General features: G+C 41.3%; 1 protein-coding gene across 3 annotated transcripts in view; it reads right to left on the bottom strand.

The window, feature by feature from the left end:
• Positions 1-17187, bottom strand: part of ATR (ATR checkpoint kinase) — a 94830-nt gene that overhangs the window by 51890 nt on the left and 25753 nt on the right. For all 3 annotated transcript variants that reach the window (XR_012906227.2, XM_089780844.1, XM_075937650.2), the window contains exons 11-21: positions 16892-17082; positions 16678-16778; positions 15625-15796; positions 14706-14876; positions 12152-12346; positions 11128-11313; positions 8455-8547; positions 4415-4545; positions 4090-4233; positions 2178-2271; positions 849-974 (exon numbers count right to left, since the gene is read on the bottom strand). Coding sequence is in view for 2 of the 3 variants with exons in the window: in XM_089780844.1 (XP_089636970.1) it covers positions 849-974; positions 2178-2271; positions 4090-4233; positions 4415-4545; positions 8455-8547; positions 11128-11313; positions 12152-12346; positions 14706-14876; positions 15625-15796; positions 16678-16778; positions 16892-17082 (1604 nt within the window). In the remaining variant the exon portion in view is untranslated. The remainder of the gene's footprint in view (positions 1-848; positions 975-2177; positions 2272-4089; positions 4234-4414; positions 4546-8454; positions 8548-11127; positions 11314-12151; positions 12347-14705; positions 14877-15624; positions 15797-16677; positions 16779-16891; positions 17083-17187) is intronic.

Here is a 17187-nt window from a genome sequence, read left to right as displayed (position 1 = left end):
AGAAGTTCTTAGTGAAAGGAATCCCTGAAGTGGCACAGGGATGGAGGCTGAGAAGAAGAGGTAGAAATAAAATGTAGGGTGTATCTCACTTCTATCGTGCTCAACTTCCAACAGTCTGTAGTGATGTAACCACAAACTGAGGAAAAGGCAGTTTGCAAATAAAGGAAAAACAGGGTCTGGCATCATATGTTCCATCAAATCTCCTGCTTCGAATCTCTTGGATGTCTGGGTGGGGCAGGCATTGATGGAGAAGTAGATGGGTGTGTGGCAGCCTTCACCATAAACCCCTGCTTCTCTCTCTTAGCAGAAACCGATGGACAGCTGGGGGAGCGTAGTGGAGGGGCTGTTTAGGCCTGTAGTGCTTCCCCCAAAGAAAATATACAATTGAGAGATTCCAGCTGATACTGGTTGATGATGGAACTGTTAATGTTGCCTGCTAAACCAGCAAGTGCTTTAACAGAGAACAAAAAGTAGCACATTGCTTTTCTAAGTAACAGTCCTATTACAAAATCAATATTGGAGTTCAATTGCAATGCTGGGCTAGCACTAGAGGAAGAAAATGTTTTTACTTCTGAACTATTCATTCAGTGCTGATTCAGCAAGGATCCCATGCAAAAAGTAGCATCTGAAAACCCTGTGGGAAGAGAAAGTTATATGGGAACCTACTATCTCATCTATTCTGAAATCAAGGGATATCTATACTGGTAAACTGAGAAGAACACAAAGCCACCTCAGCTATCTTGTCACTCACTGTAAGAGAAAAGAGCATCCCAAGGAAAATGATACTGTTGGTCCAGACAGTACTGTAGTTCATCTTTAACTGCATTCACCATAGCAGCTTTTTGTACCTGATTTCTATACAAGGTTTCCTTCAGACTGGTCAGTGCATGCATACGAACATCTACATTCTCATGCTGAATAGCTTTCATGGATAGCTGAAGTATTGCCTGCAGGTCAGTGCTTTTGGAGGACTCCTGAACAAAAAGAAACAATGCACAGCACACTGATTAACTCCATCAGGAACATGGTGAAAATGTACCTCAAAAAATATGAGAAAACACACACTAGCCATCTATTAAAGTAGAAGTTTCCTAACCCATAGCCATACGCCATAATTTTGCATTTGCTCACTGTGGGAGGAAAACATATTCAAATAAATTTTGTTCTCATAAAAGGTGTCATATCAACTGAAGGTTTTTAGCTTTATTTTCTTTTAATTTTGAACACAAAAGAGCTCCAATACACAGGATCTTAGCACCCTGCCAAAAATTTAACTTTACTGGATGAAATACTATCTATTTCAATTAGCTCACTCCTCTATCAAACAATTACTCTTCATACAGGTACTACTCTCCCCAATATTATAATGCTTCTCCAAATCTCACAAAATAACAGATTTGGGCTATTTTGGATCAAAGACAAAATGGCATTTCAAAAAGCAATTGTGTTCTTCACTGTATTTATCTTTACAAGATGATATAAGGACCAGTTTAGGATTTCATATTCTGAAGTGATAGTTTTTCTGACACTGTTAAAAGTTAAGCTGGTAAGGAGTGATACACTTTTAAGATTATTAAACAATGCCCATAAGATACAGGGATACAGTTAATTATAGAAATATTTAATATACAATTTAACTCTTGTGCTACTGTAGGTGCATGTCAAGAGATTCTGGCTCCACTGTGTGATATATATTACCAAGTTTTCCTTTATCTGTGGAGGTAGATAAATATAATCTCCACTGTACACACAACTGGACTAATAACATAGCTTTAGTTTCCCTGATGTCAAACAGAGACTTGAGGCAGAACTAAGAACTGAATCCAGTACTCTATCTCTGTTTTCAGTTTCCTTCTGTGACATCTGGATAATACTTCATTTCAATTAAGAAATTATGTATGCATATATCTAGATTTTTACATTATTAGCCTGCCATTTTGTGAACATACATTCTTTTCAAAGAGAAGCACAATAGTTGAGAATTTCAAAACAATCTAAGGGATTTAGAAACATATCCTCCATTAAACTAAAATTAAGGGAAGCTATGTTGGCTGAATCCCCTAGGTTGCTTTGAAAATCTCACCCGTATTATATTATCAGTATATCACGCAATACTGTATTGCCAACTGGGTTTATGTCATGAATTCTTTCGGTACATAAAAATATCAAAGCTATACCTTTCTATATTCCTGAAGGACTATTTGAATTTCTTGCAGTTCGGGATGGTCAGGCAGAAAATATATTTCATGAAGAAAGTCTTGTACTGCATCTCTAATAATGTTTTTTTAAAAATATTACAAAGATAAAGAAATTAGTACAAATTAAATTTGCGTCAGAAAATTTTACAAGGCCATCAAAATAAAGTAATAAAATGTAGCAATAGAAGAACAGAAATTTGGTGAAAAGTAGGATAAAATGCATTCAATATGTTGGAAATAAGATTTCATTTAATTAGTTAACCTAATTAACAAATAAAATAGATTTACCTCTCTGGCTACTGGACTTTATCTGAAAAAAGAGTGTTATTTCCCCTCCTATAATCAACGTTGTCTCTTAAAAGAAAATTCGTTCCAAACTTGAGAGCATTTTAGCTCCTTCATCCATCACTAAGTCCCTCTTGAGGTACATTCACACTAAAGCTGGGACCATGCTTCTAGCTCCAGCAGACAAGCACACTAACTCTGCTTAAACTAATGTGCTAAAAATAGCTGTGTAATATGCACCCAAAACAGCTAGACAAGTGTGTAGTCAGGCAGCTAGCCTCAGATGCCACCTGTGCTATCCCAGACCAACTGCTACTTTTAGGACAACAGCTCAAACAAAGCTAACATTCACTTCACCAAAGCGGGAAAGCACACTCCTAGATGCAGTGTAGCTACATCCTCAGAACAGTGCAGCTCTCCCCCTCCTAGGAACTGTGAAAGGGTGAGAATAATCTAGGTTTGTTTCGGAGCCACTTACTGCTTCCCCGGCTGAGAAAACACACCTAAAACATACTTACTCAATCTTAACCAATATATCAAACCAATGTTAACCTATACTGCATCATTATCAATATCCCTATTTTGGACTATAAAGTCCTAAATAGGCCTACATATCTTAATTATCCCCACTTGCTCTACACACCTCACCATAACAATTGTATTTACTAGAGACGTTAAGTCTTTTGGAGCCCTTTAAAAAACATGGACAAGGGGCAGGTTACTGGCAGCAGAATATTCTTAGCTGCCACTTCCAAAGACCACTACAGTAAATTACAAGTACACCACAACTGTGCAACTTGGGCAAAAAGATTAACAACTACCTTGTCTGGCAAAAGGAGGAGGCAGCTGATGTCCACTGTGGACAGCTACTAAAGAATGTATAATACAATGAATGAATAAGCTGCATAGGCAAGAACTGCCATATTTTACAAGCAACATAGTTCTTGACTAAGATTGAGAATATTCTTCTTAAATGCAGTACATCTAATTACTACGACTTGAGACTATCATGTTAGAGACCTGGATTCTATTCCCAGTTTGTATGATTGTTCAGTGGGATATAAGGACATACTCAAGAACATGGTTGCGAAGAGCACAGCATTAACAACACCTGTGACTAGAACAAAAAAGTCTAGACCTCATAGTCCTTTGGTTTCCAGCCTTGTTCATCTTCCCCTGTCCAAGGACAGTTTGATGGGGGAAACCAGCACTATCAGGGGTGACCACCGTTGTCACAGAATAAAGAGACAAAATGATAGAGGCAAGACCAAGGGGCAGTGTTCATGCAGTGATAATGGAAGTATCAATGGATTTTGGCAGCAAGTCAGGAACAAGATGTATTAAGAAATACACAGGGAGGAAAATGGCAATCTTTCCATAGTTTGGAACATGATTTCATGAACATTTATTAAGGCTTAGCCAACTTAAAGACACTTCACAGAAGCAATCCCTGCCACACTCAAAGTCTGCTGCAAGTTATGAGGCAGCGAACTTTTGAAAAACAACTTTATATTACAAAAAAACCCTACCATTATTACACGACTACCCATCCCACTATCATCCTTATGCCACTAATGCATATTCAATATATTTCCAGTCACAATACCTGTTCTCAACTATGAGAAAATAAAATATTGCCACAGTTTCCTTTGGCTGGACGTGTATGAGGGGCAACAAAGCTACTATCACATGACTGAGTAGAGAGCCAAGGTAAGCATGATCCAGGCATCGAACAAAACAGTCCCATGATCTAAATGAAGAGGAAAAACAACACAAAATATTATTTTCTGCATATGGGCATTCTAAGTGAATCATCGTGAAATGTAAAAACTAAGTATTTAAAATAATTTCAGTTCCGTGAGCTTAAATATATATTAAAACACCCATAGACAACTTATTTAAAATTCTGTGTAAGTACATTATCAATTCACCTGCAGCATAGCTCTGGGAAATCATCCTTGTATCTTAAACCTGTTCTCAGTGTAGTCATCATCTTTACTCTCACTGAACTGGTATGTTTGGAACCCATAAGCTTCATTAAAGACATCAAACTGTTTAAGGCCTGAAAATTAAGGAAAGTTTTCTTGAACAAAGTAGATATTTGATAAATTAACTCTACAGTGAAAAAAGAAAATAATGGTTCATTTTTATCCATAATTTGCAACTGAAAGTTTTATACATGAGTTTATTTGTTAACTCATTAATATTATTAAAACTTTATTGCCCAAATTAAAAACTCACACCATTTCCTTTGAAACCATTAAAGCAATTCCAAATTCCTATTGTATTGGTACCCAATAGTACCTTGATCAGCTGCAATACCAAGGCTACTGAGTAAAGGGCTCTTTGGTCTGAAGAGATTTCAGTGACACAGGTCTACTGCAGTATTTCAGTGAGTTGACTGTAAAGAAAAGGCAGCCATCATGTGGAGAACTTGTATCTGAATTTGAAATCCAGTCTTATTTTAGTTACTCAGCTAATTATTAAGAAGACTGCTGTATCTCAGAGACTGCAAGCTATAGGCAGGCCTGGGCAAAACACTCCGTGGGCTGGATCCGGCCTGCCAAGCCACTGGATCTGGTCCACAGATGCAGCAGGGAGTCTCAGGTCCCTGATTGCCCTGCCCCCTCTCAGAAAAACAGCTGCTTGGTTGTTTGTGTTCCACAAACTGTGCACCCAGAGGGATTGGGGAGATCTGCTTCACGGCTGCGTCTGCCTGCAGCACAATCCCATTGGCTGGTTTCTGGCCAATGGAATCTGCCTATTTGAAAAAACAGGCATCATGCAAAGCACCACTGCTCCCTCTCCTCGGACTCTTATTCACAGAGCACTTGGTCCGACAGCCTGGGCGGGGGCAGGGGAGGCTCCTGCCTGAAAAACGTGCTGGGCTGATGGCCAGGAGTCTCACAGGTAAGTCTCCTGGCCAAAGCCTGCCTCTGGCACTGTAGTGCCTCCCTCCCTCTCCAGACTTTGCCCCCCACTCCTACCCCACATAAGCCAAACCCTATGTCCCCCTCCTGATTCCTTGCTCCCTCCCAGACCCTGCACCCAAGCCCTTGCCCCAGATCATAAACTCCTCCTGCCCTAGATCACAGCCCAAATCCCTGTATCCCAATTCCATGCACCAGGTCACAACTGCTTCCTTCACCCAAACTCCCTCCCAGACCTCACAGGGTTTCCTGCACCCAAATCCCTTACCACAGGGGTGGGCCAGATGCACCCACCAAGCCAGTTGATCCGGCATGCAGCCACCCTGCCACTTCCCTGCCCCCAGGCCAAGCAAGACCTGGGGACCGCGGAGATGGTGGTTTTCTCTAGGCGTTGGAGGGTGGGGGCAAAGACTTCACATGCTCTCTCCACCCCCAGGCCAATCAGGGTCTTTGGGTGAGGGGGCACAGGAAGCCTCCTGGCCTGCGACCTTCCGGGGTGGCTCACAACCACTTCAGAAATTTGTGAAGTGGACCCCCCTTCAAAAACTATTGCCTGCCCCTGCTATACGGACAGCTCATTAAAGACGAAGGTAGTCACAGACCTTGTGACTCTGAACCGAGCAAGTTTAAAGTGGAACTGACTTAAAAAGGAGGGGCTGGAGGCAGACCCCAACCCTAATTAAAGACATTATGCCTGCAGATAAGCCAAACCCTAAAAGAGGTGACAAAGAAGACTGCCTAAGATACCCCTGTTTCTTTTTCATTACCCTGTTTATTTTGTTTTATTTAGAGAATGCCCTGTGTGCCACGAACAGGGAAAGACTCTGTTGGCAAACCAAATCATGATCTGGTGGGGAATCAGGGAGGCCCTTCCTCACCACAGGACACCAGAGGAGAACTGCAACTGATGTTTCAAAACTTCCCCTTCTCCAGTGTAATACTTTATTAAATTACTGAGAATTATACAAAGAGAAGTATGTGAATGTCCATAATGATGCTGTATTCATGCCATTATATAAGCATCACAATGAATTCTTCTCTTTCAAGAAAATAGCTTGCAACAATAAGAATATGAGCCATAAGCTTTCACCATTAGAGAATTTACAGTTATTCTTCACGTGGTGTTCGGAGAACCAGAACCAGAGGACTAGCAAACTTCTTTTATAAAAGAATGGAAATACAAATCCTTAAGTAAATATTCATTTTACTTTTTCCCTGTAAAACTTGAAACACGATCTTTCTGATAAATAAAGTGTTGCTCAAAGTGGGTCGCGGGCCCATTCAAAGAGCTGCCAATGGGTGGCTCCAGTTTGTTTGCTTACTGGCTCCATAGCCACAGAGCCTCGCAGCTCCCACTGGATGCAGTTCACCATTTGCAGCCAAGGGGAGCCATGAGAAGCAGTGTGGTCAGAGACTCTGTGGCTGTGGAGCCTGTTAAGAAAACAAAACGGAGCCGCCCACTGGGTCCATGGGCCCATTTTGAGAAACACTGTGCTAAATGGTATAAACAGAACACATAACAGTTTTCTTTTTGCATTTCACAAGATCCATGTAATCTTTCCATTAAACATTACCTTCTGTAAGCATGTGTAATAAAAGGGAAAAAATCTTCCAGGCTCCCCAAATTTTACTTCCTCCTCACAAGAAGTCTTCATGCTGCAGGATTGTTTAATACTAATCTAGTGCCCTTAGTATGCATGGCACATTACACAAATAAAAAATATGATTACTTTAGAATGTAAGCTCATCAAGGCAAGAGAGAGGGAAACAAAATGACAAAGAAAGGTAAGGGATTACAATAAACAAAGAATATTAAATATGTATGAAGCATAGAAGGAGACATTTGGGAGTAAGTTAGGGCAAGGAAGGATATACAAATAATTTCAGAAGTAAACCATGAAAATTAGATGAAATACACAGATTTTAAAATATGGATTTTAAAAGACAGAGAATGAAGATGTTTGCTACAAAGAGAGATCATTCCAGAAAAAAAAAGGGCCATAAAAGATGCAAATGGAATGTTTCAGTGGAACAGAGGCAGAACTTAGGACAGGAGAAGAGGGAGAAACAAAGTCTGAGATGTAAGTAGGGGCAGATGTTCAAATAAACAGGGAACCAACAAAGGAGTGCAAGGGTGACAACAAAAACATTACTTTACAGGCAATATGTTTGACAGACTGAAGAAAGAGTCAATAACGTCAGAGGAAGTGGTAGCTACAGCAGTTAAAAAAAAAATTAAAAAAAGAGAGACAGAACCCTATCATGAATCAACAGTAGGATAGAAGAGAGGGCAGATTTTAGAAATTGTATAGAGGGTAATAACATTTGACAAGAGACTAGTAGATAAAACCCATGTGGAACTGGATCAGTGAGTTTGAATGACTAGGAAAATTGTAAATCTGTCAATGGTTATGGTGAAGGAAGCGGAGGCGTTACATTTGAGAGTGGCAGAACATCCAGGAGATATCAGGAACACAGGAAGAAATGTGAGCCCAAACTAAAGAAGAAACATCCAAAGGAAGATCTGAGAATTATCAGCCTGGAAGCAAGATGAGAAATCAGGAGAAAAAACTTCTAGGAACACCACGGAGGGAGAAGAAGAGGAGTCAATATAGATAAAGTGGAAGGAGTGTTCACTAAAGCTAAGATGCAAATCAAGCAAGGACAGAGACATATAAGGTAAAAAGATGAGAGTATCTCAACAAGAACTCTACAGAATCAAAGACAGGAAAGAAATGCAAAGGTGACCTTTAGATTTGGCAAGACAGCAATTTTTTTTCAACTGGAAGCAACTCTCTGCAGAAACTGTCAGCACCACTCACTTGCTAGAGGAGGCTGCTTAAAAGAGAACCTGGCACGTTTCTCATAGCTAAAAGGTATTGCCTCAGAATTGCAGATTTTCAGATTTTGCCATGAGCTTAATACCACTTTCAAAGAATCAATTTAATCCCTGCAAGGTAGCCTGCTGTGTTGGTCATCGTGTTGCCTGAAAACACCAAATACTTGTCCTTCTTTTATTGTTGAAACTCATGTTCACTCACCATTTTCTTATCTTCAATGCCAACACTGGAGCTCAGTAACTGCATGTTAAAGAAGGCCAAGATACCCAGCAATTTAGGCTGTAGATAATCAGCCTAAAAAAATGTAAAATAAACATTTACCAATAAGACATTCTGAAATATTTAGAAATTAAACATTCAACTGACAATTTATCCATTTTATTTCCTTGTTTGAGTAAGTTTCACCGCATATTGATAATTTTTAATAATGTCAGCTTTTACATTTTGCCTGACTGCATAAAGTGAATGGAAAGACATTTAACTGTAAGTACATCTTTATGGTAAAATAAAAAAAAGACTCTATTGAGATAATTTAGCCCACACACCAAAGAGCAAACAAAGATTTGCCAATATATATATAATTTATTTTGAAAAAGAATTATCACTGGCTGCACATATGCCATTTTATTACTTCAATTATATGGAAGTCTTCAACAGCTGTGCTTTTTTAATATCTATTTGTGTGTTTTATCTACACATTACACAAGTTCTATTTAATGTAGACTACTGAAATATAAACATTTCTTCAGGTTTTTATATATCACTAGTGGGCTGTGCCCCCTGCTCACTATGCTCGCCAACCCCCTCTGTCCACTGCAGCCCAGATCATGGCCTCTCTGCCTACCAGTGCCACTGCAGGAGGTGGGGCTGCCTTCAGCGCCTCCAGCCCTTTCTGCAGCCAGATGGGGACTGGTCCCCGATTGGGGCTTTGTTAGCCAGGCTTCATTTTAAATAAAGTAAAATATTATGTCCAACACAAAAAAGTTTCAGTATTGTCTTTATTTATGGCAGGAGTGGGGAACCTTTTTTGGGTCGGGGCCACTGACCTGCAGAAAAATCAGCTGGAGACCACACAAGTGAGAAGGGAAAAAAAAGCCTCTCCAAACACCCCCAACCTTCACTGATTCAGCCTCCAGCTTAAACACCTCACTCCAGATTAACTATTCTGGGGTTTCAGGTTCAGAGGATTTTGTGGCCCCCCCCTAGACTCGAGGGGTAGAGTTGCCAGATGGTTTAACCAAAAATACCAAACCCCCTCCCAACCCCCCAAAAAAACCACCGAACAAAAGTTCTGTTGAGAAAAAAAAGGGGGGAGACCAAAGTTGTTGAGAAAAAGAAAAACAAAAAGGGACCCCAACAGCAGTTAAGCAAATAAAATAAAATAAAATAAAATAAAATAAAATAAAATAAAATAAAATAAATCATCATGTCCCCTTTAAGAAAAGGCTTTTTTTTGCCAGTGGCCATTTTGGTTTTTTTGTTCCAACCACAAGACAAGCCCCTGCGGAACCAGGTAAGTGGGGGGTGGGGGGAGAGAGTGTTGTCCAGGGGGCCTGGCAGGGGTTCCGGGCTGGGCCCAGTTGCTGAGTGTGTTGTAGGGTTGCCAGGTGTCCGGTATTTTCGCCTCCTGGCAGGGGGAAAATAACCCATAAAATACCAGACTGACTGAATTAGGTGTCCGATTATTTTCTGATTTTTTTTTACCGGACAGGAGTTGAAAATACCAGACTGTCTGGGTTAATACTGGACACCTGGCAACCCTATTGGGAGGGGGAAGCCAAAAATGAGGGGTGTAGTATGTGTGACAGGGCTTCCAGTGAGTGGCATAGGAAAGGGGCTGCAGGATCTGGGAAGCAGGTGAGGTGCAGGAAGAAATGAAGGTGCAAAGTCTGTGTGGGAAGTAGGGTGCTGGAGCAAGCTGGGGGTAGGCTGTCTGGCAAGGGGGGATGGGACAGGAGTGGGGTGAGGGCAGTGAGGGAAGGGTGTCTGGCCAGGGGCAGGAGCGAGCTAGTGGTGCAGGGTCTTAGAGGGTGGGTGAGGGGGCTGGGGTGCAGGGTCTGGGCATGAGGGAGTTGGCGAGGCACTTACTGGTCTTTGGGCCCCATGCCAGTCCTAGGCTCAGCCTCCCACTACTCCCATTAGCCGGATTCTGGCCAATGGGAGTGCAGGGAAAGCCTCCAGACATCATGCTTCTGTTTAACCAGCCTGGGAGAGAAAGCACTTCTTCCCTGCACAGCGAGGCTTGGGCTTTCTCTCTCTCCCTTCCCTCCTGTCGCAGTGGAAAGCCAGCACTGGTGCTCCAACCACAAGGGGAAACTGCAGCACCAGGCATAAGGGGCCTGGGCTGCCCAGGTCAGTGCTGCTGGGTGCCTCCTTGCCTGCCTTGCAGAAGCGCTGCTCGCTGCTGCAGCCCCACGCATGGCTGGGCAGGAGGGAGACAGTCTGGGCTTAGGAGATGGGCTGGGCTTGGGTCTCAAGCTGTGCGCCCCAGGGCGTGAAACCTGCCTCCGTTCCCAGCATGACTGGGCCTTGCACCAGCCAAAGCAGCCCCTGGACCAAGGGACGGGCCACCCAAAAGGCTGCGGCCAGAGCTGAGCAAGTAGGACCCTTGGGACACGGAATCTGCCCAGGCTAGGCTGCCAGACGGCTTTGCCAGTCCCTGAACAGCATCCAGGCAGGAAGCCCATGTGAGGGTGGAGCCTGTGGATGGAGAGTGATGTGATGATATCAGTCTGTCGTTCCACAGGAAAAAATTGTTTATATACAGACAAATTTTTGAGAGGTGCTCAAAATGTACCAAATTTCCCTTCCCCTCCCTCACAGCAGAGAATGGAATTGTTGAATTCAAAAGAGATGTAATTTATTTCTCCTTACCATTAGCTCAGGCGATGTTATATCTCTGGGACCCTGATACAGATCATCATTCGACGCAAATGAAGCCAATATTGACAAACCACTGAAGACCTGCTGATAGTGCTCTCCTATACGGAGCAATAATTCATTATGCAATCCCTGGAAGTCTTGTCTCAGCAAGCTGCCAAGTTCTATTTCTGTTTCATTCTATAAATCAATATCAATGGTAGAGGAAAAAATTATAATACTCAAAATATATTACATGCGGTAATTGTCTTATGGACAGAATGTTTGAGTCCAATAGTTCCAAGGAAAAACTTCCAATCAGTCATATGACAGACAATTCATATCTTCCAAGGCCGAGCTCTGAATTTAGCTGTCAGCTCTGAACCCATATGTTCAAAATCCAAAAGGAACGGACTATAAGCTGACAAAACTATTCTCTATGTACAAAAATATATTTAAGAAAAAAATTAATATAATAAGTTCTCACATGTCTTTAATATACTGTAAAATCTGCACTACTTAAGCATCCAGAAAGCTGTAGAAACCGGAAAATTTCTGATACTGGGAAAAGCAAAACGAAACAACAAAAAGGAAACTAGCCCTTTACGTGCCGGGTTGCTTCTCAGAAGAGTGTGTGGCATGTACCTGGGGGAGGGGCAAACGGCATCCAGAAGCAAGCAGAAAGCATCTCAGCTCTTGGCACCCCGGCAGGCCAGCCCTCCACTCCACTCCACTCCCCCGCTGCTCCTGCCCCCACCATCTCCACCTCCTGCCCCCTGGCTTCTACCCCACCTCACCAGGCCGAATCCTGCCCCCCCCCCCGTCGCAGCTTGTGGCCCCCCCCAACATACCACATCCTGGCCCCCACAGAGCTCCCGCCACCCTCTCAGATAACCAGAATTTTTAGGTTACCAGCACACCCTAATCCCCAGGTGTGCCGGATAACACAGGTTTTACTTTATTGTGTTTAAAGAGAAAAAGATATCTTTAGCTTGTAATCCATTATTACTCTTAATAAGCTGGCAAATGCTCAAGTTACCTTGAGGTAGTGAAGTGCTCGCTCGAGCTCATCCTTAGAACAGGAACAGACTAAGTGGGAAAAGATGTATTTGAAGTTGTTGATGAGGATTTCTCTTCGGTTTACATTCAGCTGTTTTGCTATGGTTCGAATAAGTGCAGAGGCTGCAAGACTGGCCTTGGAAGCAAGATCGGGCAGTAGAACTTGCAGGGTTCGCTGACAAATTAAAAATACAACAGTTACAGAAAATTTCTGCATCTAACCTTGGAATGTCAATATGAAAATATACCTGTACACCTATCATCTTGAGTTAAGACTGACTTACTGAAAATGAATCAACAAGGATACTAGAAAGCAAAATATCTCTTAGTTATGGAAAGACTAATGGAAAAATAGTAATTTCATAGGGCTGCAATAACAGGAGATATGAATCCATCAAATGGCAAGCAAATGTTCAGGTTTGTCTAAATAATCTTTCAACAAAAGGAAATCTGGAGGAAAACAAAAACAAAAAAACACAGCCAGAACACTCCACTCTAATCATGTTCAACAGTTACATTTTTCACCACTGCCAACAAACCAAATGCGGATTAAAAAAAGTTTGAACTTGTGTGAAAACTTTGGCTGTGCTCCTTTTCAAACGGGACACCACTAATGCAAATTAGGAACTTATATTTCACACCTGCAGCATCAATACAAGAAGCTGTAGCACAGCACTTTGGTGTGCACCGCTAGTCATACTCCTCTAGTCTGAACTTCAGGATAGGTATGTAAAATCCTGTTTAACTAGTTAACAATATAGTTTAACTGGTTAAGCCAGGGGTTCTCAAACTTTGTGATACTGCGACCTCCTAAAATGCTAAACGAATGTGTGTGACAAACACCCCCACCCAACTTGTTAGGCAAAATAAAAAAAAAAGTGTGTGTGGGGGGGGGGAGCTAAAGTTGTTAAGCAAAAGTTGCACCACTTTGTCCTGTTTGGGACTGCACCCAGCCGTCCCCCGAGGCAGGCCCCCCAGCACCTCCTCCATCCAGTGCTCCCCCCTCTCCCTGATGCAGGCCCGCTAATGTCCCCCCCATTCCAGTACACTACCCCTTCCCCATGAGGCAGGCAGCCTCAGGGTCTGGGAGCCTGCTCCAATCTAATCTCCTCCCTCCCCCCAAGCCAGAGGAAACTCTTACTTTTAAAGTGGCTGCGCCTGAAGCCTGGCTGGGCTGCCTCAGCCCACAGCGTGTAGGAGAAGCATCACGTAGCCAGCTGCCAGTCTCTGCTGCTCACATTGGCCAGAGCAACATGTGCTCTGGCGCCCGGCAACTGCCCCCTTCTGCTCCCCCATCACTAGACTCTGTGGCGCTCCTTACTCCCCTACCCCTACTAGACCCGTCAGGGGAAAATTGTCCCCGCCGGGCTTCCGTCCAGTATTTCATGGTTTTTTTTTTTTACCGGACAGAGCCCGCAGGGGGAGACAAATTTTTTTAACGAAAAAAAAAACCAGATCCATCTGCGACCCCCCTGTAAGTTGGTCATGACCCCCCTGGGGGTCGCGACCCACAGTTTGAGAAACGCTGGGTTAAGCGATTAAAGGAGTGCAAGCAGGCGGGGAGGGGGTGGGGGGACAGCAGAGCAACCCCTGCCTGTGGGACGCCTGGATCCACCGCAAAGAGAGGATGTTCTGGCAGGGACACCAGAGCAGCCCCTGCCTGCATTGTGCCCAGGCCTGCTGCAGGCAGGGACTGCGCTGGAGCAGCTACCTGCCCGTGGCAGGCAGGGCTCTGTTCTAGCTCCCACTGGTTAACTGTTCACATCCCTACGTCAGGGAAATAGACACAAGCCCTTTGACCTTCAAGAAAACCAACAGTGTTTATATTGCGGGGGGGAAGGGGAGGAGTGTTAACAAATGAAGATGTCATCTAACTACAGCATATTAGTATTTTCTGTTAAAAACAGAGATCATAAGATTACTTAGAGCTGAGGGGGAAAAAAAAGTATCTCAAATGAAGGCTCAAAAAACATCTTATCTACTCAGAAGCTGCAAAAGCCAATAAATATTTTGAGCAAATGAGTACTTTTGTTTAATACTTAGGTAGTACATGTCCTCCGGCACTTTGAACCACTAGTACAGATTAGGGATATAAAAGTGTAACCGTGTCCATGGTTAACCAATAAGCCCAGGCTCATTAGTTAATCTTCACAGTTACACACAGGCTCCCAGTAAGTGCAAGGAACCAGCTTAAAAGCCAACTCCCCACATGTATCCACTCCCAGGGAGCCAACTGCCACCCTGCATGTAACTGTGTAACCACTGTAATTTTCTGTGGTTACAGTTACTTAAACTCATTTTAACATCCCTACACAGATCAGTATGTCCCAACATCTGGATTGAACAGATCCTTCGCTGCTTGAGCAGCCAGAAACAGCAACTCTAAATTATCCCAATTATCTACTAACAATTAGAGAAGGAAGGGGTTAAGAAACAAATTCCAGAGTTCCATCATCTTCCTGTGAATCTTTCATTAAAATTTTAAAAACATCCAAGTTCCAAAGTTCAGAAATAAAAAAGAATTATCAACTTACAGACAGAAAGCGATTGAGATCTGGGAAATCAAATACATTGGCAATTTCAGACAAGGTGTCCAGGGCCATCTCTCTCTGATGAGCAACTTCTTGTTTTTGCAGCTCATTACTCTGGCATGGAGTATTAGAAAGTACTGCCATCTGGCTGGAGTGAAGGGATTCCACTAGAAACTAAACATTAAAAGGTAACTTTCAATATTAATTTCCCACCTCCAGGGCAGAAAATCCACACTGAACAATATACTGCCAAGCATTTAAGGGTAAAAGTTATAGCTTCTCTTGCATCCTAGCTACATTTTCTTTTACATATATTAAATTAAGAACGGCTCAAACTGAAAACCATGGATCATTTGATGATACTCAAATTGTACTTTAAAATTTTTACTTTGAAAAACTTAAAGATGGTATGTTGGGTAGCTAGAAATTGATGTTATACTATTGCCTGTAGGGAATATTTAAAAACTGAGGAAAACCATAACTTTTTAAATTCCTTTGGGGAAAAATCACTGTCACATTATACTTCTAAGTTAAAGGTCAAATGCAGTAACAATTTTAAGAGTAGATCCTATGAGGGAGCGAGCCATATAACACAAAAGATTGTGTGATTCTACTATTTCAGTAGAGAGCTGGGACATAAGAGGATAAGACAGTGGCACTTCTAGTGTCACAAATCCAATCAAAAGTCAAAAAGTCCTATTCTTCCTTTAAAGGTTTCATTTTCTTTCAGAAATTGATTGTCGAATAGGACTCCTCCTGTTTGTACTCTACATTAAACAGAATATTTTTGTAAATTTTACTTTCAGAACTACTTTTAAAAATGAATGGGGAAAACAATACCACACAAAATCATATGTGAGGCAACATTCTTCCTTTCAACCTAGCAATACATGTTCCCGAAAGTAATACCCCTTCTCCTTACCTGACAGATAGGCTTCTTGTACTGACTGAAAAGGGCTTGCAGTTTTATAGATTTAGCTGCAGCCAGTGCTCTAATTTCTGTATATGCCGCTCCAGCCACAGATGCTGACTTTGACAACAAACAATGCAACAAATGCAAGAGCGCAAATGGCACCAAATCCCCTTTCGCTGCCCTTTCAAAAAGTGAGCAGAAAAAAAATTAGTTAGCATGAGATGCTAGTTACAACACTTGTGAGACTACTTTAACATATGCAGGTTACCATGAAAAACACAGTTTGTCACTGTATTTTACATAACCTCCCACTATGCACAAAATGGATGCTTTGATAAAGATCTCAACAAATATGAATATATATAATTTAGTCATTTAGTATAAAGACTTTGAATTAATGTGTCTATTTATAATTAAGCTTGGCAGAATTCAACTTTTAACATTAATTTTGAAGGATAATATCTTTATTATTCAGCATTTTTTATTTTATCAATTTAAATTTTCAGTTTTAGGAAAGCATGGAAGTGTCAGATAATAATTATTTAGTGATAGTAGATATGAGATTTAAAAAGTTAAATATTTAATAGTTAAAACACAAACTGTCAATATCACATCAAAATATACATAGTACATATCCTTAAACCAAGCTCCAGTTCGCAAGCAGCTTTTTACTTGTTCAAATTTTGCCCATCTGTAAATTTCAATAATTACAGATGGAAATAATTTGTCAGTTTGTGTATGTACAGTGAAATCAATGTTTATCAATAAAAATCTAATCCTTCCAAATCTAAGTATAATGCTATCTTTTTCTAAAGAAAAAAAAATACTGTCACTTGAGCCCTAGCCTACAGAACTGGACCTATGACAGAAGACTCTTCCATATGGAGCCCCTGGAAATACACCAAAGTTCAGTACAGCTGCTAGGGTCTGCCTGGTGGATCTATCTTCAAAAGATGAGGACTCTTACTTATTTTTGTATTCACTGTTGTGAACAATAGTCTCGGAACTATAAACCGAAAATATTTATGAATGTTCAAAATATAACATACAACCAAAAGATACCTTCCAATATCCCCTGTTGTTAGAATTAATGTATCCTTCAACTCATTATTTCTTGATAATTTAGCTTTTGTGTAGGCCTCTTTCATTCTTGAAACAAAAAGCTGAAAAAACAAATTTGAAAAGGAGAAATGATTCAACTCATTAGTAAAAACAAGATTGTTTTTATTGTAAAAGTTTTGCATTTTTGGCATCAGTAAAGAAAACATGAGTTCACCTCTTTTATGAATCCTTCCTCAGACTCCAAGGATGCCAATATGTTCCTAATATTGTCACTGAATGCCACTCTTACATCTTTGTCTGGATCTTCCATTAGATTTAATAAAGCTCCAATAAGAATCTTTATATCAGATTCATCATCTCTAAAGTCCAAATGTTTGCAAAGATGTGGTATATTCTCTATAAATGCTAAGGGAAAAGGAAAAGGAAGTTAAGTGTTTAAAGTTTTGTAAAATGTACCAGAAAAAATAATGATGAAATAATATATAAAAACATCAAGCAGACTGTTCTATA

Source organism: Pelodiscus sinensis, chromosome 10 (genome assembly GCF_052426305.1).
Source record: "Pelodiscus sinensis isolate ZL-2025 chromosome 10, ASM5242630v1, whole genome shotgun sequence".
NCBI lineage: Eukaryota > Metazoa > Chordata > Testudines > Trionychidae > Pelodiscus > Pelodiscus sinensis.
The sequence above is the reverse complement of the archived record's forward strand: the minus strand, read 5'-3'. Positions and strand labels throughout refer to the sequence as shown.